General features: G+C 47.0%; 1 protein-coding gene across 3 annotated transcripts in view; it reads right to left on the bottom strand.

Moving 5' to 3' along the window:
* Positions 1-23,214, bottom strand: part of P2RX7 (purinergic receptor P2X 7) — a 47,037-nt gene that overhangs the window by 12,917 nt on the left and 10,906 nt on the right. For 2 of the 3 annotated variants that reach the window (XM_032242051.1, XM_032242067.1), the window contains exons 2-9: positions 21,740-21,908; positions 20,531-20,599; positions 16,734-16,806; positions 14,512-14,608; positions 11,782-11,862; positions 10,719-10,848; positions 9,710-9,846; positions 1,253-1,343 (exon numbers count right to left, since the gene is read on the bottom strand). In XM_032242051.1, the coding sequence (XP_032097942.1) occupies positions 1,253-1,343; positions 9,710-9,846; positions 10,719-10,848; positions 11,782-11,862; positions 14,512-14,608; positions 16,734-16,806; positions 20,531-20,599; positions 21,740-21,908 (847 nt within the window). The remainder of the gene's footprint in view (positions 1-1,252; positions 1,344-9,709; positions 9,847-10,718; positions 10,849-11,781; positions 11,863-14,511; positions 14,609-16,733; positions 16,807-20,530; positions 20,600-21,739; positions 21,909-23,214) is intronic. The other variant, XM_032242060.1, reaches the window with a different exon arrangement.

The raw sequence follows: 23,214 nt of genomic DNA, 5'->3' as shown, positions 1-23,214 counted from the left end.
TGTGTGTGTGTGTGTGTGTGTGTGTGTGTGTGTGTGTGTGTGTGTGTTTTGAAGGGGCTGGGTTATGGCTGGTTCGAGACCAACCACTGGGAGTATGGCATGACTGTGGTCACAGTGATTAGTTCAGCAGTGGGCATGCCATTCATAGTGGGCCAATCAGAGCCAATGACATTTGTCTGAGACCTTTGCTGAACCTTCTGGCAAACAGTTTTTTTCTTTTCACTGAGGTTCCTAAACCAGTCAGATTGAAGGTGCTGCCTGATACCTTTGTAGAGAGATGGCCAGTCTGGGGATGGTGCCAAGACTGAGGAGGACATATGTATATAAGACACAGAGGGCAGTAAGTTCTTGATGAGAACGTTGTTTGAATCCCTGGATCCAGCCATGCTTGAAGCTTAAAAATAATCCCTGGGGTGGAGGGGTGGGCACAGTGGCTCACGCCTGTAATCCCAGCACTTTGGGAGGCTGAGGTGGGTGGATCATAAGGTCAGGAGTTCAAGACCAACCTGGCCAAGGTGCTGAAACCCCATCTCTACTAAAAATACAAAAATAAGCTAGTGTGGGTGGCAGGCACCTGTAATCCCAGCTACTTGGGAGGCTGAGGCAGGTGGATCATGAGGTCAAGAGATCGAGACCATTCTGGCCAACATGGTGAAACTGTGTCTCTACTAAAAATACAAAAATAAGCTGGGTGGGGTGGCGGGCACCTGTAGTCCCTGCTACTCAGGAGGCTGAGGCAAGATAATTGCTTGAACCCAGGAGGTGGACGTTGCAGTGAGCTGAGATCAAGCCACTGCACTCCAGCCTGGCAAAGAGTAAGACTCCATCTCAAAATAAATAAATAAATAAAAATAATAAAATAAATAAAATAACCCCTGGATTTTTTCAGTTATGTGAACCAGAAAAAGCCAACTAAAAAAAAAAAAATTTTTTTTTCCCTTAAGCCAATTTGAGTTGGATTCTGTTACTTACAAACTATTTTACAAAGAGATTTATTTCTCTCTCTTTTTACGTATCAGAGTATTTTTAAAGCCATATCTGAGAATTGCCTTCCAGGCCACTCCTGTACTGGTGAGATCACTCATTCAAGGACAGCACCCCAAGGACATCTCCCTCCTCTTTTATCCCACGTGTGAAATGCCCAGTGCTAGCGAATGGCTGTGACCAAAAACCTTCCCTCCACGGAGGCCCCACAGCACCCATTAGGACAGTCACAGGATGCAGGTGCCTGGAGCTGGGAGAGGAGACTTACGGTGCCAAAAACCAGGATGTCAAAACGGATCCCGAAGACTTTTATCAGGGTCCGTTTCTCAACATTGTTTTCCTTGTAGTATTTGGCATATCTGAAGGAAGAGAAAGATCTATTTGTATAAAGATCTCTTTGAAAGGGCTGGGTCTTTTTTTTTTCTTTTTTTTGAGACGGTGTCTCACTCTGTCCTAGGCTGGAGTGCAGTAGCGGGATCACTGCTCACTGCAGCCTTGACTTCCTAGGCTCAGATGATTCTCCCACCTCAGCCTCCCAGGTAGCTGGGACTACAGGCAGGCACCACCATTCTTGGCTAATTCTTTTGTATTTTTTTGAGATGGAGTCTTGCTCTGTCACCAGGCTGAAGTGAGTGCAGTGGCACAATCTCAGCTCACTGCAACCTCCACCTCCTGGGTTCAAGCTATTTTCCTACCTCAGCCTCCTGAGTAGCTGGGATTAGAGGAACGTGCCATCATGCCCGGCTAATTTTTGTATTTTTAGTAGAGATGGGGTTTCACCATGTTGGCTAGGATGGAATTTTTTGAAGTTTTTGTAGACACGGGGTTTTGCCATGTTGCCCAGGCTGGTCTCAAACTCTTAAGCTCAAGTGATTCGCCTGCCTCGGCCTCCCAAGTGTCTGGGATTACGGGCATAAGCCACCGCATCTGGCCAAAAATGTTGGTATTTGATGGAAGGAAAAGCCCAAACAGTGGCCCATCTAGTCCTCATGGTCTGTCCCTGGCTCTGCCACAAGTGGCGGGGGAAGGAACATGATTGAAAACCCTGGTGGCTCTCTCCCACCCTGAACTGAAGAGCATCCCCTCCCTGCACCACTGCCTGTCCTTGCGTCATCTCAGAGTGACGGAAAATCAGCTTGTCGCTTAAGATTAAAATGCGCGTTTTAAACCAACATAGGATTAACCTCAAGCCGAGGCATTTAAAAAAATAACTTCAAGCAATCTGACTGTTTCTTAAGGGGGAAAAAGAAGTTTGGCATGTAGAACAAAGTGGGAGTGGCTGGTGGTGAATCTTAGATACTAATTACTGGGCTGGAACAGGCGCACCTCAGCACACTGTATTTTCTTAGCTTCTTTGTGTATATGTCTATTTGGCAATTAATAATCACAGGGCCAAACTAAAGGCTGAAGTTGTGTTTTTTGTTTTGTTTTGTTTTTTTGAGGTGGGGTCTTGTTCTGTCACCAGATTGAAGAGCACTGGCATGATCATAACTCACGGCAGCCTCCACCTTCTGGGCCCAAGTGATACTCCCAGCTCAGCCTCCCAAGTAGCTGGGTTGGGACTACAGGCATGCACCACCACAGGTGGCTAATTTTTATTTTTAAATTTTTCTGCTGGACGTGGTGGTTCACGCCTGTAATCTTAGCACTTTGGGAGGCCAAGGCGGGTGGATCACTTGAGGTCAGGAGTTCCAGACTAGGCTGGCCAACATGGTGAAACCCCGTCTCTACTAAAAATACAAAAATTAGCCATGCATGGTGGCACATGCCTGTAATCCCAGCTACTCGGGAGGCTGAGGCATAAGAATCGCTTGAACCCAGGAGACAGAGGTTGCAGTAAGCCGAGATCACACCACACCATTCCAGCCCGGGCTGCAGCGCAAGACTGTCTCAAAAAAAAAAAAAAAAAAAAAAAAATTCAAACATGTTTTAGTGCCAGGGTCTCATTCTTTCAACTAGGCTGGAGTGCAGTGGTGCGATCATAGCTTGTTGCAGCCTTGAACTTCTGGCTTCAAGCCGTCCTTTCATCTTGGCCCCCCAAGGCTGAAATTGTTTACATCTCCCCTGCAATCCAGCTTTTGTGAGGGTGTGAAAATCGTATTACAATATCTCCGACCAATCCCATAGCCACCTCCTTTTCTAACTGTCTAGTATTTCTCCTTAGGGGCAGGTAGGGTGAGGGCCAGACATTTAGAGACCACCCCTGTAACCCAGAACCCACTGGCATTATTCAAAGTCGTTAACCCTGTTTCCCCAGTCCTCCCTTGCCCTTCCACTGGAAAACACAACAAAGCTTCTAGACCATTCTTTCCCCTTTATTCTGCCTCCTGACTAAATCTGGTACTTCATCCTGTGGCCCTGTCTAGTGTGGTAATGCCTGGTGTGGCCTGGGATGGCATGGTGTGGCCCCATCTCTTGGGAAAAGTATGTAATAAATTCTTTTTGACCAGGCATGGTGGCTCACACCTGTAATCCTAGCACTTTGGGAGGCCAAGGCGGGCGGATCACCTGGGGTCAGGAGTTCGAGAGCAGCCTGGCCAACATGGTGAAACCTCATCTCTACTAAAAATACAAAAATTAGCTGGGTGTGGTGGCAGGTACCAGTAATCCCAGCTACTTGGGAGGCTGAGGTAGGAAAATCACTTGAACCCAGGAGGTGGAGGCTGCAGTGAGCCAAGATCATGCCACCACTGTACTCCAGCCTGGGCAACAGAGTGAGAATCTCAAAAAAAAATAAAAATCTTCTTTCAGTGGCATTGACCTCTGTATGCCATCACTCAGTACTAACTTTATAAATTAAGCCCCGGGCACAAATCATCACAGTCACTCCTAATATGCAATCCTCACCAGTACTGCAGTCAGGAAAAGTGGTGTGTTTTGTTTTTCAGGAATAATTGCAGAGGCTTAAAACGAATGCTTCATAAAACTTTTAAATCTGCCCTTTCTTCTTACCACTTTTTGATAGTTGGTTTTATATAAGGTTACATATACATATATATTTTTTCTGAGTTATTAATACAGATGTGGGGAGAGAAGAAAGCAGATGGCAGATGTTCTGCCAAAAAATAGTAAGGAACATCTGAAATGCTTTTTAAAAAACCTCTCGGCCGGATGTGGTGGCTCACGCCTGTAATCCCAGCACTTTGGGAGGCCTGGGTGGGTGGATCACGAGGTCAGGAGTTGGAGACCAGCCTGACTAACATAGTGAAAGCCCATCTCTACTAAAAATACAAAAATTGGCCAGGTGTGGTGGCTCACGCCTGTAATCCAAGCACTTTGGAGGCCAAGGCGGGCAGATCACTTGAGGTTGGGAGTTCAAGACCAGCCTGACCAACATGGTGAAACCCCGTCTTTATAAAATAAATAAATAAATAAATAAATAAAAATACAAAAATTAGCCAGGCGTGGTGGTGCATGACTATAATCCCAGCTACTCAGGAGGCCAAAGCAGGAGAATCGCTTGAACCTGGGAGGCGAAGGTTGCAGTGAGCCAAGATCGTGTCATTGCACTCCAACCTTGGCAACAAGAGCAAAACTCTATCTTAGAAAACAAAAACAAAAACAAAAAAACAAAAACTCTTTCAAGACCTGACACTGAAATCGATTAGATATTCTCAGGCACTGTAGTTCCTGTTTCTGACTGGAGGGAATTCAGTTTCTTTGCATGTGGTTATTCCAAGAGAACTTTTTCTCCTGCTGCTATATTGAGTGATTCGTCTTTCTGTTGTTGTTGGTTTGTTTTCATTTTTTTGGCTCTGTCTTCCAGGCTGGAGTGCAGTGGTTTGAATATAGCTCGCTGTAGCCTCTGCCTTCAAGTGATTCTCCTGCCTCAGCCTCCTGAGTGACTGGGATTACGGGCATGCACCACCACGCCCGGCTAATTTTGTATTTTTAGTACAGATGGTGTTTTACTATGTTGGCCAGACTGGTCTTGAACTCCTGACCTTGTGATCCGACCGCCTTGGCCTCCCAGTGCTGGGATTACAGGTGTGAGCCACCACACCCGGCCCCCCACCCCCTTTTTTTTGATACAGAGTATCACCCTGTCACTCAGGCTGGAGTGCAGTGGTGTGATTTTAGCTCACTGCAGCCTCCACCTCTCAAGTTCAAGTGATTCTCCTGCCTCAGCCTCCCAGATAGCTGGGATTACAGGCAGGCACCAACACACCTGGCTAATTTTTGTTTTTTTTAGTAGAGATGGGGTTTCAGCATGTTGGCCAGGCTGGTCTCAAACTCCTGATCTCAAGTGATCCGCCTGCCTCAGCCTCCCAAAGTGCTGGGATTATAGATGTGAGCCACAGCGCCCGGCCGGTCATGTACATTTCTAACAGGGTCCTATGTGATGCTGATGCTGGGGACTGCACTTTGAGAACCACTAGTCTAGACCATAAATACCAAAGGGATTCAGATAAGTTTTTTCCAAATTGATTCCTATGTATAATGCTGTTTACTGTATATGAAGTTTAAGAACAGGCAAAACTCATTTAAGATGAAAGAAGACAGGACAGGGGTTGCTGAGCTGGGGGGCTAGGGGTAGGAATTGACTAGAGAGGAGTACAAGAGAGTTTTCTGGGATGATGGAATGTTCTCTCTATATGTATATATTTGAGACAGCGTCTCACTCTGTTGCCCAGGCTGCAGTATAGTGGCATGATCACAGCTCAGTGCAACCTTGAACTCCGGAGCTCAGGCGATCCTCCCACCTCAGCCTTCCGAGTAGCTGGAACTACAGGCATACGCCACCATACCCAGCTCTGCTATTTTTTATTTTTATTTTTTAGAGACAGGATCTCACTATGCTTCCATCTGGTCTCAAGCTCCCAGGCTCAAACAGTCCTCCCACTTCCCAGCCTCTCAAAATGCTGGGACGGCAGGCATGAACCACTGCACCCAGCCAGAACATTCTAGATTTTGATAGGGGTTCCTGTCTGTGCAGTTTTTCTTATTCTTAACTGGGAAAACTGGAAAGTGAATGATGCCTTCAGGGGTCTGCCCCCATGCTTGGAGAGGCTTTCCCTGGTCACGTCTCCCCCATCGGACTGTCTTGCTTGACTTTCTTCATGGCATTTATCATTATGTGTGATAGTTTGGTTGGATTTGTTCTACTAAGAAATAATTTACATATGATAAAATACATAAATTCTAAGGGTTCCCGTCAATGAGTTTTGAAAAATAAATACCTGGTATAATCTATATCCCAACTGGGCACAGTGGTTCATGCTTATAATCCCAGCATGTTGAAAGGTCAAGACAAGAGATTATGCTTGGTAATATACTGAGACCCAGTTTCTACCAAAAAAAAATTGTTTTTAAATTAGCCGAGCATGATGGCTTGCACCTGTAGTCCCAGCTACTCAGGAGGCTGAGATGTGAGGATTGCTTAAGCCCAGGAGGTGGAGGTTGCAGTAAGCCAAGATGGCACCACTGCATTCCAACCAGGGTGACAGAATGAGACCCTGTCTTTAAAAAAAAAAAAAAAAAAATTGATATCCCTATCAAAATCTAGAACATCCATTGTCTTAGAAAACTCTCTTGTACTCCTTTGTAGTCAATCCTTACCCCATGCCCTCCTCAGCTCAGCAACCACTGTTCTGTCTTCTATCTAAATGAGCTTTGCCTTTTCTTGAACTTTATATAAATGGTGTCATACAGTATTGTACCATTTCGGTCTGGCTTCTTTCCCTCAGCATAATTACTGTCTGTGGGACCGATTCATCTATGTTCTTGCACGTATCAGTAGTTAGTTTCTCTTAAAATTTATGCTGAGTAGTGTTTTATTATATACATATATCACAATTTATCCATTCACCTATTGTTGGACATTTGGGTTGTTTCTGGTTTTTGGCTATTATGAATAAGGCTGCTGTGAACATTTTGTATGAATCTTTGTGTGGACATATATTTTCATTTCTCTTGGGCAAATACCTAAGAATGGGACTGTGAGATTTCTAGATTACAGGGTAGGTGTATGCTTAACTTGATAAGAAACTTCTTAACAATTCTCTGATGTGGTTGTACCATTTTACACCCCCACCAGTAGGAGAGTTCCAGTTGGCCTTCTCCTTGTCAACAAAAGAATGATACAGGGCCAGATGCAGTGGCTCACTCCTGTAATCCCAGCACTCTGGGAGGCTGAGGCAGGCAGATCATGAGGTCAGGAGTCTCCACCAAGAATACAAAAATTAGCTGGGTGTGGGAGCGGACACTTGTAATCCCAGTTCCTTGGAAGTCTGAGGCAGGAGAATCGTTTGAACCCATGAGGTGGAGATTGCAGTGAGCTGAGATTGTGCCATTGCACTCTAGCCTGGGCAACAGGGGGGGACTCCAGCTCAAAAAAATAAAAATAAATAAATAATAAAAAAGAATGATACAGTAGAATGAACAGAAGGAGTAGGATCCTTAAGGTAAGAATGGGACTCACTGGAACAATAATAGATGACTTTGAAAAAGAACCAAATAAAAATCCTAGAAATGAAAATTACAGGCCAGGCACAGTGGTTCACACCTGTAATCCCAACAGTTTAGGAGGCTGAGGCAGGCGGATTGCTTGAGCCCAGGAGTTTGAGACCAGCCTGGGTGATACATTGAAACCCCCTTTCTACAAAAATTTTTTGAAAATTAGCTGGGCATGGTGGCGTGCACCTGTAGTCCTAGCCATTCAGGAGGCTGAGTTGGGAAGATCGCTTGAGCCTTGGAGGCAGAGGTTGCAGTGAGCTATAATCATACCCATTCCACTCCAACCTGGGCGACAGAGTGAGAGTCTGTCTCTGGAAAAAAACCATGATAACCAGAGATATTTTTATTATTTATTTATTTTTGAGACAGAGTTTCGCTATTGTTACCCAAGTTGGGAGTGCAATGGTGCCATCTTGGCTTACCGCAACCTCTGCCTCCTGGGTTCAAGCGATTCTCCTGCCTCAGCCTCCTGAGTAGCTGGGATTATAGGTGCACACCATCACGCCAGGCTAATTTTGTATTTTTAGTAGAGACAGGGTTTCTCCATATTGGTCAGACTGGTCTCAAACTCCTGACCTCAGGTGATCTGCCTGCCTCTGCCAAAGTGCTGGGATTACAGACATGAGCCACTGCACCTGGCCAACCATACATACTTTAAAAAATCTGAAAGCATATGATAGAATGTTCACAACCTTTGATTCAATAAGTCTAGAAGTTTATCCTAAGGAAGTAACCTGAAATTCAAACAAAAGTTTATGTGCAAAGATGCACACTGCAGTTACTTGTAATAGAAAAACTGGAAACAACTCAAATATTCAATCATGGAGGCATGGGTGAGAAAATCATGAGATGGGAACGAAGGGATGGAGGGTGAGTGTGGGGTCAGGGTGATGTTGGCTAGAGTTACGCGGCACCTACTATCAGCTGTGGGTCTTGGGCAAATCATCTTCCAGGAACCATAAAATCTTTCTTCCAGGGTTGTTGGGAGATTTAGGGATGATGATGCTGATTGCCTGTTACAGAAAACCCTCCCTGGGCCAGGTGCCATGGCTCACGCCTGCAATCCCAACACTTTGGGAAGCCGAGGCAGACAGATCACTTGAGGTCAAGAGTTCGAGGCCAGACTGACCAACATAGTGAAACCCTGTCTCTACTGAATATACAAAATTTAGCTGGGTGTGGTGGCACATGCCTGTGGTCCCAGCTACTTGGGAGGCTGAAGGATTGTTTGAACCCAGGAGGCAGAGGTTGCAGTGAGCTGAGACTGTGCCATGGCACTCTAGCCTGGGTGACAGAGTGTGACTCCATCTTAAAAAAAAAAAAAAAAAGAAAAGAAAACGCTTCCTGAATTGTAGCAGGTGTTATTTGTACACCCACACGATGGAATGTTATAGTCATTAGTGTGATGGTTACAAAGAATTTTGAGTGATTGGGGCATGAAAAACCCCAGGGAATACCAAAGTATACATATGCTACGATCTCACAGGAGCCTCATGAAATAATTGGTATAGACGAGGAAAATTTCTCTGACAGTTATCATTGATTATTTCAGGGTAGGGGAATTATGAGTCATTTTTATCTCCCTCTATGCTTTTCTGTTTCCCATTAGTTTTGTTTTATAAAAAGGGTGCATCCTTCTGTAATCCCAGCTACTTGGGAGGCTGAGGCAGGAGAATTGCTTGAACCCGGAAGGTGGAGGCTGTAGTGAGCTGAGACTGCGCCACTCCACTCCAGCCTGGGTGGTGACACAACAAGACTCTGTTTCAAAAAAAAAAAAAAAAAGTGTGCATCTCTGAGAATTTTTTAAAAATGCTGAAAATTCAGTCACCACCTAGTTGTTTCTATTAATTAATTAATTAATTTTGAGACAGAGTCTTGTTCTGTCGCCCAGACTGGAATGCAAAGGTGCAATCTTGGCTCACTGCAACCTCCACCTCTCAGGATCAAACAATTCTCCTGCCTCAGTTTCCCAAGTAGCTGGGATTACAGGTGCGTGCCACCAAGCCCAGCAAATTTTGTATTTTTGGTAGAGACAGGGTTTCGCCATGTTGCTCTGGTTGGCCTCGAACTCCTGACCTCAATTGATCAGCCCGCCTTGGCCTCCCAAAGTGCTGGGCCGACAGGCGTGAGCCACCGAACCCGGTCTAGTTCTTAGAGTAAGTCTTTTTTTTTTTTCATCTTGTTGCCTTGGGAACCAAAATTAGTCTCACCAGCTGCTGGGGTTGCGATTCAGCTACTGGGCGAGTCTGACCCAGGGCCCTGGAGTTACCTGAAGTTGTAGCCAGGGTACAAGGACACGTTGGTGGTCTTGTCATCAAGGCGACGGAAGCTGTATTTGGGACGGCAGTGATGGAACCAGCGGTCTAGGTTGCAGTCCCAGTAGATCTCAATGCCCATTATTCCGCCCTGAAGGAGTCAACAAGAGACAGTCTCTACGGCTGCTGGGAGTGACTTATGCAACCGCCAGACATCTCCCTGCACAGCCATGATCGCTCAAGGTTTTTAGAGGAAAAAGTCTGATTAATGAACCATATGTACTGCCTCATCTAACTCGCATAAGCGTTACTGTGGCAGCCACAAACGCGTCTCCTCACTCTCCCCACTCCCATCAGGGACACACCACCGTTACATTCATTGTCCTAAAATACTACTTTCAACAGATCATTCCTGCACTCAAACACCTTTAATGCCCCCCACACCCCCATTAAAGATCAAGTCCAGGCCGGGCACGGTGACTCATGCCTGTAATCCCAGCGCTTTGGGAGGCTGAGGCAGGCGGATCATGAGGTCCAACGTTCGAGACCAGCCTGGCCAACGTGGTGAAACCCCGTCTCTACTAAAAATACAAAAAAATTAGCTGAGTGTGGTGGCGCATTCCTGTAATCCCAGCTACTCAGGAGGCTGAGGCAGGAGAATCACTTGAACCTGGGAGGTGGAGGTTGCAGTGAGCCGAGATTGCGCCACTGCACTCCAGCCTAGGTGACAGAGCAAGACTCTGTCAAAAAAAAAGAAAAACAAAAGAAAATGTGCCACTAAACTTTGGTAACTTGTTACAGCAGCCACAGGAAAGGAATACACCAAATCCCTCACTCCTAAGATTGTTTTGGGATTTGATGAAGTAGCGTAGGTAAAGCCCTTGGCACAGTGCGTGGATTTACTAAATGCTCAGTAAATGTGAGCCGCATTATGAAGACCCAGTGGCCCAGCCTCTTGGTATTTGACATTCTCCATCTCCAGACACCCCCACCCCACATCCCAGTACACAAAGTGCCACCAACCTGAATAGCCACATCTGAAAAATTATCTCCTGTTTCTCGGAAGATGTCTCCTAGTCGGAAAATGGGACACTGTGGATTCTGAGTCTTGTGGAAGGTACAAGTGATGTTTAAACCTGGCAAGATGTTTCTCCTGTGCATAATTAAAAGCAAACGAACAAATAAACACCTCTTTTGAAAACAGACCTGTCTCTTGGCCAGGTGCAGTGGTTCATACCTGTAATCTCAGCACTTTGGGAGGCTGAGGAGGGCAGATCACCTGAGGTCAGGAGGCCGAGGCCAGCCTGACCAACAGGGAGAAAGCCTGTCTCTACTAAAAATACAAAATTAGCTGTGTGTGGTGGCTCATGCCTGTAGTCTGAGCTACTTGGGAGGCTGAGGAAGGAGAAGCGCTTGAACCCAGGAGGCAGAGGTTGCAGTGAGCCAAGATTGTACCATTGCACTCCAGCCTGGGCAACAAGAGCAAACTGTCTCAAAAAAAAAAAAAAAGAAAAAAAGAAAACAGATCTGTCTCTTTCCCAGAAGTGAGCCAGTGTGGCAGAAAGTTTCCATGAAAAGCCCCAAGTGATCCCCGCCTCCTGGGACCCTAGGGCAGTGGCCTCTCACATTGGACCATGGTTGGCCTGTGTGACCAATAGCATATGGTGGAAGTGCCGGAGTCTCGCTCCCAAAGACTGTGGCTTCCATCTTGATACTCTTGGTTGCTTGCTCTGTCTCTTGGGTCCCTTGCTCTGGGGGAAGCCAGCCACATATCCCAAGGACTCTCAAGTGGCTCTGGGCGAGGTTCACTTGGTGAGGAACTGAGCCCTCCCACCAACTGTGGAGAGCTTGGAAAAGCATTCTCCAGCCCCAGTCAAGCCTAGAACTGACTGCAGCCCTGGTTGACAGCTTGGCTACTACCTGACAGACCTTGATTCAGAACCACACAGCAAAGTCATTCCCAGATTCCTGACCCACAGACACCGTGGGAGACAATAGGCGTTTGGAGTTTCAGGCATCTGAGGTTTGGGATAATTTACTACGCAGCAGTGGATAACTAACACAGCCAGGCAGCCTGGGCACTTACGTGGTGTAGTTGTGGCCAGGGAAGTCGATATTATTCTTGATGAGCACAGTGAAGTTTTCAGCACTGTTCAAGAGTGCAGGGCTGGGAGAGAGACATGCGAAATGGCCGTTAGCGACTGCAGGGACCAAGGGAGTCCGTGGGCCAGTGGGACCAGAGGCTTCTGGTTTCTTGGTTTGGCCTTTGGTATGAGTGAAGAGAAATGGATACACCAAACAGTGGGCAATGCATGCTGAGACACTCCACAAAGCATCTCCAGCTTCTCCAAGAAGAATTTCTCCCTTCTTGAGATCTGATGTGGTTTGGCTCTACGTCCCCACCCAAATCTCATCTCGAATTGTAATTCCCATGGAGGCAAATGAATCATGGGAGCGGACTTCCCCCTTGCTGTTCTCGTGATAGTGAGTGAGTTCTCACAAGATCTGATTGTTTAAGTGTGTGGCACATCCCCCACAACCCTGCTCCTGCTCCATCATAGTAAGATGTGCCTGCTGCCTCTTTGCCTTCTGCCATGATTGTAAGTTTCCTGAGGCTTCCCAGCCATGCTTCCTGTTAAGCCTGTGGAACTCTGAGTCAATTAAAACCTCTTTTTTTCATAAAGCATTCAGTCTCAGGTAGTTCTTTTTCTTTTGAGATGGAGTCTCACTCTGTCACCCAGGCTGGAGTGCAGTGGTGTGATCTTGGCTCACTGCAACCTTCACCTCCTGGGTTCAAGTGATTCTCCTGCCTCAGCCTCCTGAGTAGCCTGGGTAATTTTTGTATTTTTTAGTAGAAACAGGGTTTCACCATGTTGGCCAGGCTGGTCTTGAACTCTTGACCTCAGGTGATTCACCTGCCTCAGCCTCCCAAAGTGCTGGGATTACAGGTGTGAGCCACCGCACCCGTCTAAGTAGTTCTTCATAGCAGTGTGAGAACGGATTAATACAAGACCTGATGGCATTTACTGTGACACCTCTCACACTGATATAATTATACATTCAAGTATGTACAGTGGTTGGGACTCACTCCATATCTGGGACTTGTATATTACCTAAAATTTAGCAGCCTCTTGTGCATAGTTACATATGAAATAAATATCAGACACCTACTATGTGGTGATAGATGTGTTCAATGAATGATTAAATGAACTATCTTAGCTAATTCATATGATATATGAGAAACTGAAGTGCAGAGAGTTGCTTGGCCAAGGCCACGTCAAAATCTAGCCCAGAGGCAGGCACACTGGAGATGCACGGTTTATCTGATGAATGAGTTGATGGCAGAGCTGGAACTGAAACCACAGCCAGCCAAGGGCCCCTTGTCTTGAACCAAGGACTACTTGAATGTAGGCTGCTCTATCTCCCAGAGCTGGGTGATTCCTTCTATGTCAAAGAAACTTCCCTGACCTAGAAATGAACCTGAGTGGAGCTGTTAGCGATTGAGGACCATAGGGGGCGATGCTTCTGAGTGCATCCCACCCTGACATTGGGAAACCTTCACCTGAGCCTTCTACAAGCCAGCGTGGGGCCGTTTTCTCTTTGCCCACGGATGCTGAGGGAATGATCCTGAATCACACTGGTCTAGAACTGCGCTGTTCAATATGGTAGCCATTAGGCATGTGTGGCTATTTAAATTTAAATTTAATTAAAAATTCAGGCTGGGAGCAGTGGCTCACACTTGTAATCCCAAAACTTACGGAGGCCAAGGAAGGAGGATTGCTTGAGCCCAGGAGCTCAAAACCAGCCTGGCAACAGAGCAAGACCTATCTATCTATCTATATTTTAAAAATTTAGTAGTCACATTTCATGTACTCAGTAGCCACATGTACCTAGTAGCTACCCTATTGGATACCACATATACAAAACATTTCTATCACTGCATAAAGTTCTATTGGACAATGCTGGTCAAGCACCACCACACTCCTAGGGGCAGATTGTGTGTGTGTATAAGCCAGGCATGGGGCTTACTTTACAATAACTTATAAGTATCATCTCATTTAATCCTTACCACAGCCCTATGAGGTTGGCAAAATTATTATTCTGATTTTACAGATGAAGACACTGAAACTCAGAGAGGTTCAGCTACTTGCCCAAGGACACACAGCAAAAATGTGTTAGAGCTAAGAATTGAATCCAGGTCTTTCTAACTATTCCCTGCTGAAATACATCAGCCCTTGTGGCTGCTGAGATTTAACATCCTGACTTTGTTTGTTGACAACAAGAATCAATACAGGGGACCACCAAATCTGTAGGTCACTGTGAGCATTTAATTTGAGAAAAGGTCCTTTTCCTTTCCCTCCCCTCCTTTGCCCTCACCCCTTCTCCTTTTTCCTCCCCTTCCCCTTCTCTTTCCTTGCTTCGTCCTTCCCTTCCATCTCCTTCCTTCCTTCCTGTTCTTAGTCACTCAGTATGGACACTGGCAAGTCAGAAGGGCCTCTGCTGTGGCACTAGAGGAGGGGTCTGGAGGTGCCCTGGAAGAGCTGGGGGAGGGAAGGGGGCCAGGGACCCCCAAGGATGCTCAGGGTAGTAGCTATTTACCAGCTGGTACAGAATTATTACAATAGTTTACCAACCGCCATGGCCCTCCCAGAGACTCTAGTTTGTGCCATGCAGTGTATCCAGAGCACGGGGTCCCCAGGCCAGTAGGACTCAGGACTTTGCAGGGCTGTGCTGAGACGGGAAAGCCCAGGCAGCCTCAGCAAGGCCTTATCTGACCGTTGCTGAGGGCCACGGTCTGTCTCTCCGTGCGACTCACCGGGGGGCCTCTTCCACGGCCTCAATGGGGCACCAGGCAGAGACTTCACAGGTCTTCTGGTTCCCTTTATACACTACACACCTTCCGGTCTGAATTCCTGTGGAGGTCAAAGCATCGCAGAACCACGGATGTGAAAGGACTGTGGAGAGGAAGTTCTCCAGGAGGGATGTCATTAACTCGACCCAGGCTAGAGATGAGGCTTTGACCAGGCTTTCCAACCCACGCAGTTCAGCTGCCCTCCCCCATCCCGACCACGACTCCAGCATCGATCAACCCATCCTAATCACAACGACTCCAGCGTCCATCAGCCCCATCCTAACCATAGCGAACACAAGGCAAAGCAAACGAGCAAAACATTGGACGGCGAGCTTCCTAATAAAGATCAGAGAGAACACAGAAAGACTGTGGATTCTGTTGGCTCCTTTTGTTTCTTTACAAGAAAAGATGCCCCTGAGGGGAGCGGAACAGGTGTATGCTCTCAGTGTAAATGGACTAGAACATGGCCTCTTAAAGGGGCACAGGTCTCTCAAGGGCTACACAGCCTGTTCAGCATTTGCAAAGCCATGAAATAAACATGGCACATCTTCCTGGAGTGTTAGGATGATTAACCAGTTTCCGAGAGAGAAATAAATAAATAGTGAGCAATGTTAAAATAGCCTTTGTATCAACTCAAATACACATATAGTGTGGAGTAGCATAAAATAATGGTTATATCCCTTTTTGTGTGTGTTTGTATTATAACCACTGATTTTTTTTTTTATTGTTTACAGTATTTTAAAAATTGCCCTGTGCTTTTTTTTTTGGAGACAGAGTCTTGCGCTGTCACCCAGACTGGAGTGCAGTGGCGTGATCTCAGCTCACTCCAACCTCTGCCTCCCAGGTTCCAGTAATTCTCTTGCCTTAGCCTCCCAAGTAGCTGGGATTACAAGTGTGCACTATCACACCTGGCTAGTTTTTGTATTTTTAGTATACCACCATGTTGACCAGTGTGGTCTCGAACCCCTGACCTCAAGCGACCCACCTGCCTCACCCTCTCAAAGTGCTGAGATTACAGGCATGAGCCCCTGCGCCTGGTGCCCTGTGCTTTTTTAAGTTAAAATGTGAGATAAAGCAATTCTGTAGGTATTGCAATAGCATGGTTCTTAGACATAAATAAAATCAAAAGAAAAATAAAATAATACAAAAAAAATTTTATTTTATTTATTTATTTATTTTTTTTGAGACGGAGTTTCACTCGTGTTACCCAGGCTGGAGTGCAATGGCGCGATCTCGGCTCACCGCAACCTCCGCCTCCCGGGTTCAGGCAATTCTCCTGCCTCAGCCTCCTGAGTAGCTGGGATTACAGGCACGCACCACCATGCCCAGCTAATTTTTTGTATTTTTTGTAGAGATGGGGTTTCATCATGTTGACCAGGATGGTCTCTATCTCTTGACCTCGTGATCCACCCGCCTCAGCCTCCCAAAGTGCTGGGATTACAGGCGTGAGCCACCGCACCCGGCCCCTCAAAAAATTTTTTAAGTAAAAAATAAAAAATAAAAAAATTCTGCAGGTTAATGTGGGTATTGCTTCCAGGTGCCCTGTGTGTATAAGTTCATGATCCTCAACCTTTGAGGAGATTCAGGGGGAAAGTTTAGAAAACGCAGATGATGCTGTGGGTCATGTGATATTTCTTTTGAGACAGAGAGTCTCGCTTTGTTGCCCAGGCTGGAGTACAGTGGCACGATCTTGGCTCACTGCAACCTCTGCCTTCTGGGTTCAAGGGATTCTCCTGCCTCAGCCTCCTGAGTAGCTGGCACTAGAGGCAAGTGCCACTACGCTCAGTTAATTTTGTATTTTTAGTAGAGATGGGGTTTCACCATGTTGGTCAGGCTGGTCTTGAATTCCCGACCTCATAATCTGCCCTCTCAGCCTCCCAAAGTGCTGGGATTACAGATGTGAGCCACAGTGCCAGGCCAGGCCATGTGATTTTTCTACCAATGAGAACCCTGAACCTGTGAGGCTTTTTGGAGCTTCTCTCACTGGGAAACTGGAATCATGTTTACAGTCACCAGCTGGTCTGCTGAGGACAGAGCCGACGTGTGGGCAGACTCGCCGATGGCTTGGTGATGGCAGAAGAAGGCAGCTGAGAGCAGAGGCTGAAGCCCTGAACTGGGCATCGCAAATGTCACCAAGATGCCAGACCACCCATCCCTAGGGCCTCGGGAAAAGAAGCAGAAGGTACCTTTGCTCTGCGGGTCCATCCATCCCTTTTTACAACCCCGGTCGGAGGAACAGAGCGTCCTGCGGGTGGGATACTGCAGAGAGAAGGATGAGAGAGTGGGAGTAAATGGCATGTGTTACCAAGACATGGAGAAGTGATTTGATGTCCGCCAGAATGTGCAAATGAATGTTTAGAGCGGCAGTACTCAGAATTGCCAAAACATGGAAATCATGCAAGTGGCCACTGATGGATGAATGGACAAATAAAATGTGGCACATTCATACACAGAATCTTATTTAGCCATAAGAAGGACGAAGCGTTGACACAGGCTACAACACGGATGAATCTCAAGAACGTGATGCTAGGCCGGGCGTGGTGGCTGATGCCTGTAATCTCAGCACTTTGGGAGGTCGAGGCAGTGGATCACAAGGTCAGGAGTTCAAGACCAGCCTGGCCAAGATGGTGAATCCCCGTCTCTACTAAAAATACAAAAAACATAAGCCGAGCATGGTGGTGGGTGCCTGTCATCCCAGGTACTCAGAAGGCTGAGGCAGAGAATTGCTCAAATCCGGGAGGCAGAGGTTGGAGTGAGCTGAGATATGCCACTGCACTCCAGCCTGGGCGACAGACTGAGACTCCATCTAAAACAAACAAACAAATAAAACCATGATGCTGAGTAAAAGAAGTCAGACACAAAAGGGCACATCAGGTAGGATCCTATTTATAGGAAACGTCCAGAACAGGCATCTATAGAGATAGAAAGCAAATTGGTGGTGGCCAGGGACCACGGGAAGGGGAGAATGGGGAGCGACTGCTAATGGATTTGGGGTTTCCTTTGCGGGTGATGAAAATGTTCTGGAGGCTGGGCACAGTGGCTCATGCCTGTAATCCCAGCACTTTGGGAGGCCGACGCAGGCAGATCACCTGATGTCAGAAGTTCGAGACCAGCCTGGTCAACATGATGAAACCCTGTAGCTACTAAAAATACAAAAATGAACTAGGCGTGGTGGTGCGCACCTGTAATCCAAGCTACTAGGGAGGCTAAGGCAGGAGAATTGCTTAAACCCAGGAGGCAGATGTTGCAGTGAGCCAAGATTTTGCCACTGCACTCTAGCCTGGGTGACAAGAGCAAAACTCCACCTCAAACAAAATAAGAAAAGAAAAGGGATAAAGAAATATTCTGGAATTAGACAGTGGTGATGGTTGCACAACTCTGTGAATATACTAAAAACCACAGAATTGTATACTTTAAAATGGTGGTTTTATGGTATGTGAAATATATCACAATAAAAATACATAAAAATGGGGAAAGCAGAGTTCTGGGCAGCCAGGGATCACTTTCAGGGATGATGGCTGAGGTGAAGGACAGGAGGCCTGGTCCAAGTAGCCCTGTGGCTGAAAAGACTGAGTAGGGCAGACAGGTGCGGAGACTCAGCAGGACAAGTGGAACTGAGGGACATTGGCCAGGACACTCGCCTGGCCCAAGAAAATGAGACCAGCTGGGTCTCAGTGCTGAATTATAGAACATGGAAAAGAGAAATTAGCTGCCCTGGTCATATGCATATTTCTCTTCCTGTTTTCTAGGGAGCAGGCTGCATGGCCAGTCTTGGGGAAACCAGAACATGACATAGATGTGAAAATAGCCTCTGTGTCTGGGCACAGTGGCTCACACCTATAATCCCAGCACTTTGGGAGCCCAAGGCAAGCAGATCACCTGAGGTCAGGAGTTCAAGACCAGCTTGACCAACATAGAGAAACCCTGTCTCTACTAAAAATACAAAAAAAATTAGCCTGGCATGGTGACACATGCCTGTAATCCCAGCTACTCGGGAGGCTGAGGCAGGAGAAGCACTTGAATCTGGGAGGCAGAGGTTGCGGTGAGCCGAGATCGCACCATTGCACTCCAGCCTGGGGAACAAGAGCGAAACTCCGTCTCAAACAAAAAAATAAAAATAAAAATAAATAAAAGAAAAAGAAAATAGCCTCTGCTCCTTGTCATCTGTGCAGTTTGGGGTTTCTACAGGGATTCAGGTCAAGGACCTAGTTCTTGGACCCAGATAAACCTGGTTCAGCAGTAGCTGCACCATTTTCTAGCTGAGAGACCTTGGCCAACTCACACGCTTCTCTGAGCCTCAATTTCCTCATTTGTAAAAGCAGAGTGAACAGAGTTGTCTTGCGTGGTTGTTGTGAAGATTAAACGAGTTATGAAAAGAAAGGATTTAGAACATAGTACATGCTCAATGAATGTTTCTTACAGTTTTCAAACTCTCTCATGATCTCTCCCCAGGCTGCCTTGTCACCTGGCATGCCCCTGGTCTCCTCCTGTGATTCCCCAAATTAGACTATGAACCCTTCGAATGCAGAGCCCAGGTCATATGTTTGTTCTCAGCCCCATTTTACAGACGCACACAACTTGGCACAGAGAGGTGAAGAGTTGCCTGCCTGAGGTCACAGAGCTAAGAAGTTTAAGTTTTGAACCTTTAGCAGTCTAGCTTCTGAGCCCAGGGTCTTAATCTCTGGGCTATCCTAACTCTCTTTTCTTCCAAGTTTCAATAACTCCAAAAGTGTCTTTTGTGTACACGGGGGTGGTGTGCGGTGTATGGTGTAGAGATGACCAGAGAATGGGACAAAAGAGCCAGGCGTGGTGGCTCACACCTGGAATCCAAGCACTTTGGAGGCCAAGGCGGGTGGATCACCTGAGGTCGGGAGTTCAAGACCAGCCTGACCAACATGGTGAAACCCCGTCTTTAAAAAAAAAAAGTGAAAAAAAAAGAAAAGAAAAGAAAAGAAAACCAGGGCCCCCAAAGTGGATTGGAGATGGAATACTGCTAGGAAGCAAGGCAGAAGGGAGGGCTTGGCTGGCCTGGCTGTCAGAGATTTCATCTGAGCAGCAGGGATCGTTAAGGGGGGATGAGGACAAAACAAACGTAGAGAGCTCTCCTTTTAGGGGAAGTGTTATCAAGATACACACCAAAGGAATGTTATCTTGGTTCCGAGTTTGGGTACAAATGATGTACTTGAAGACAGCATTTTTACCCAGAGCTCCTGGACACTCAGGAAGCTAGACCTTGTTGCCAGAGTGGGCCCGTGAGCAAAGCCCTACCGGCAGGGCTGGTCCTACTCATCAGTGGGGGACCTGGCTGGGTACTACCAGTGCTGCTGCATCCCTCAGTGTTGGGAATGGTCCCTGGTAGAGCACTGTAACATTACCTGAGAGGGGAGGCTGGAAGGTTGGGAGTTACAGGTAATGTGTAATGGTAACATACCGGTAAAGATAAACTTAGAAGAATAGCTGATTTTCATCTTGAAGAGCAGACAGCAGGACGGTGAGGTACAGAATAGGACAAATACAGTTTTCATTTTGTTTTTAGAGACAAGGTCTCACGATGTTGCCCAGGTTGGTCTTGAACTCCTGGGCTCCAATGATCCTCCTGCCTCGGTCTTCCAAGGTGCTGGGATTATAGGTGTGAGCCATCACACCTGGCCCAGAATAAAACAAATATGATTTGATAGGGAAGAAGGTTTTCCAGAAAAGGGCAGCATTGTGGAGAGGGCAAAGCCAAGTTGGGAAAGACTGTCTGGGGTTGTGGGGAGTCATGGGGGCGCGTGTGCCTGACGCAGGGACTGAGGCTCTAAGAAGTGGGTGTGTTCTCTCCCTTCCTCCACTCAGCCCAGCCCGACCCTACAAAAGAGGCAGGTGCTCAGTAAATATTTGTCAGCTCAAATACACCTCAGGTTCCTCATTTCTGCTTCTTCTGACCTGCACCTCCCCCAGGAACTCTTACAGCCCGACCCACCACTCCTGGTCCCCTCCTTACCTCAGGACACAACCCCTGCTCCTGGCCTTCCGTTTTGAGAAAGTTGGTCATCACGAAGAAAGAGTTCCCCTGTGGAGGAGGAGACCCTAAGGCAATGCAAGGCCTTTGAAAAGAGAAACTACTTAATTATAATAATCCAGCTTGCTAAGTGCCTGGGGGTGAACCTCTCCACTTTTCTAAGCTTCTAGAAATCAGGGTCTGTGGGCAACTTGGAATATGCCGAGGGCTTAATATCAAAGCTGGACGAGCAGCCCTGCTGAGCTGAGGAAAAGCAAAGGAACATTCGAATGGATTGAGGAGTCGTTTACCAATGCAGTCCCAAAAGCAGCCTTTTCGTACTTTTTTACACAGTAAAATCTCCTTAAATTGAAACTCAAGAGACCTGGGTAGGCGAGGGTAGGGGAGCAGCCTTTGTCGGAACACCGTTCAGATGTTCTCAGACTTTCATTAAAGGGCACCAGGGCATCCCACCGCCTGAGCAGTCACAGGATTTTCATGACACACTGTTAGAAGCAAACAGATAGCAGCTTGGGCTTTATGGGTTTTTTGCAAAGTGTTTTAGCTCCCCGAGGCTGCAAATGTGCCCCTTTGTCCCTCTCAGACCCTTATCAGTTTTTTTTTGGCCTCCTCACCCTAGTTTAATTTCTCCTTTTTGGCAATGTTGCTTTCATTTCCTCTGCTTTCAAATTTAGTCAGTCACACGCCTTCTCTCTGTGACGGACGCCTTCCTCTTTTTGTCATTTACATCCTCTCTTTGTGCAAAAATGTACCCAAGAATGGTCTCCTGGAGACGTTTTTGTTGATAAAATGCCACACGGACAATCTAGAAGGGCTGGTGCTCTTCAGTAGAAAGTTCTCCGTCCTTCTGTCTCTAAGCAGACTTTGCTGGCTTGCTGGCTGTGCCTCTAGAGAGCTGCGATACGTCAAGCGTGAGTGAATCGAACCCTGTTTTCAACGCACACAGGACATGCTGCTATTCTGGGAAACCCTGCAGGACTTCATAAAGCAAAGAATCATCTCTGAGCTGCTGGATCTCACCCAGTTTTGCAATTTTTAGGTTTTCTCAGTTGGGATGTTCACAGAGCTTTTAAAATAGGGCCAATGTTTTTTTTTTTTTCTGGAGTGAGGCTCTAGATCCCAGGGGAAAGGGACAAGGCCCTGGCGACGGTGACCAGCGGCGAGCCTGGGAGAATACTACAAGGCGCTTACCTGCAAAGGGAAGGTGTAGTCTGCGGTGTCAAAGACATGGTGCACCGGCTTCTTGACTCCGTTCTCCACGATCTCCTCTTTCACCTCTGCTATCCCTTTCACCTTGGTGTGCACAGAACTGATGACAGACTCTTTCCGCTGGTACAGCTTGTCACTCACCAGAGCAAAGCTAAATGGCAGACACAGGAAAGCATCAAGGGGAGGCATAGCACAGCGGGCGGGATGCAGGCGCTGGAGGATGCAGGCGCTTCCATTCCAATCCTAGCTCTGCTGTGTGACGTGCTTCCATGTGACTTGTTTTCCCTCTCTGCACAGCGGGAATAGTCATACCTGCCTCATGGATTGAGAGGATGAAATGAGAGATGTCTGCAAACTCCTTTGCCCAGTATCTGGCACATAGTGAGCACTTGCTACAGGAAAGCTACTGCCTCCAATCCTATTCTTTAATAATGCTTAACATAGGGCTGGGTACCGTGGCTCATGCCTGTAATCCCTGCACTTTGGGAGGCCAAGGTGGGCAGATCACCTGAGGTCAGGAGTTTGAGACCAGCCTGGCCAACATGGTGAAACCCCATCTCTACTAAAAATACAAAAGTAGTCGGGCATGGCGGTGGGTGCCTGTAGTCCCAGCTACCTGGGAGGCTGAGGCAGGAGAATTGCTGGAACCCAGGAGGCGGAGGTTGCAGTGAGCCGAGATTGCACCGCTGCACTCCAGCCTGAGCAATAGAGGGAGAATCTGTCTAAAAAAAAAAAAAAAAAAAAGAATTAAAATGGTTTAGAGCTTCGTCAAAGGCAAACAGGGAATGAAAATGAGTTTGCCACTTTATCTGTCGGGGGGATACTGTCAGGGGAAAGTGACTTTGCAGTGTCCTCCCTTTCAACATTCTAATGTCTGTCCCAAAAATACTCTCCTGATCTTGTCTGGTGACTGAGGCAAGCCATGTCACCCCTTCAGGTGGTAGGTTTAATCCCTGAATGAAGAAAGAACTCCCAGCCTCCCTAATCCCCACGACCGCTTGTTCTAAGATGCTATCATGTCGTCCATTCTATAGAAGGCAAAGCCACTGGTGCCTAGAGCTAAGAGGGCTGTGAAGAACCTGGGGATTTCACTGGGATGGGGAGGATGGGTAAGTTGTGGGGGCATGGTGGTGTGCGCCTATAGTCACAGTTACTTGTTAGGCTGAGGTGGTAGGATCCCTTAAGCCCAGGAGTTCAAGACCAGCCTGAGCAACACAGTGAGACTCCAGTCTCCAAAAAAGAAAAAGAAGAAAAGCAAAGCTCAAAAGAGTCTGGGAGGTAGAAGAGAACCGATGGGAGAGAAGCCAGGGCCACTGGTACGGTGTGGCAGTATCCCCACCCAAATCTCATCTTGAATTGTAGCCTCCATAATTTCTACGTGTTGTTGGGGGGACCTGGTGGGAGGTCACTGAATCAGGGGGGTGGTTTCCTCCATACTGTTCTCGTGGTAGTGAATA

The sequence above is a fragment of the Sapajus apella genome, unplaced genomic scaffold (assembly GCF_009761245.1).
Source record: "Sapajus apella isolate SASKATOON/1434 unplaced genomic scaffold, GSC_monkey_1.0 scaffold2, whole genome shotgun sequence".
NCBI classification, from domain to species: domain Eukaryota; kingdom Metazoa; phylum Chordata; class Mammalia; order Primates; family Cebidae; genus Sapajus; species Sapajus apella.
The sequence above is the reverse complement of the archived record's forward strand: the minus strand, read 5'-3'. Positions and strand labels throughout refer to the sequence as shown.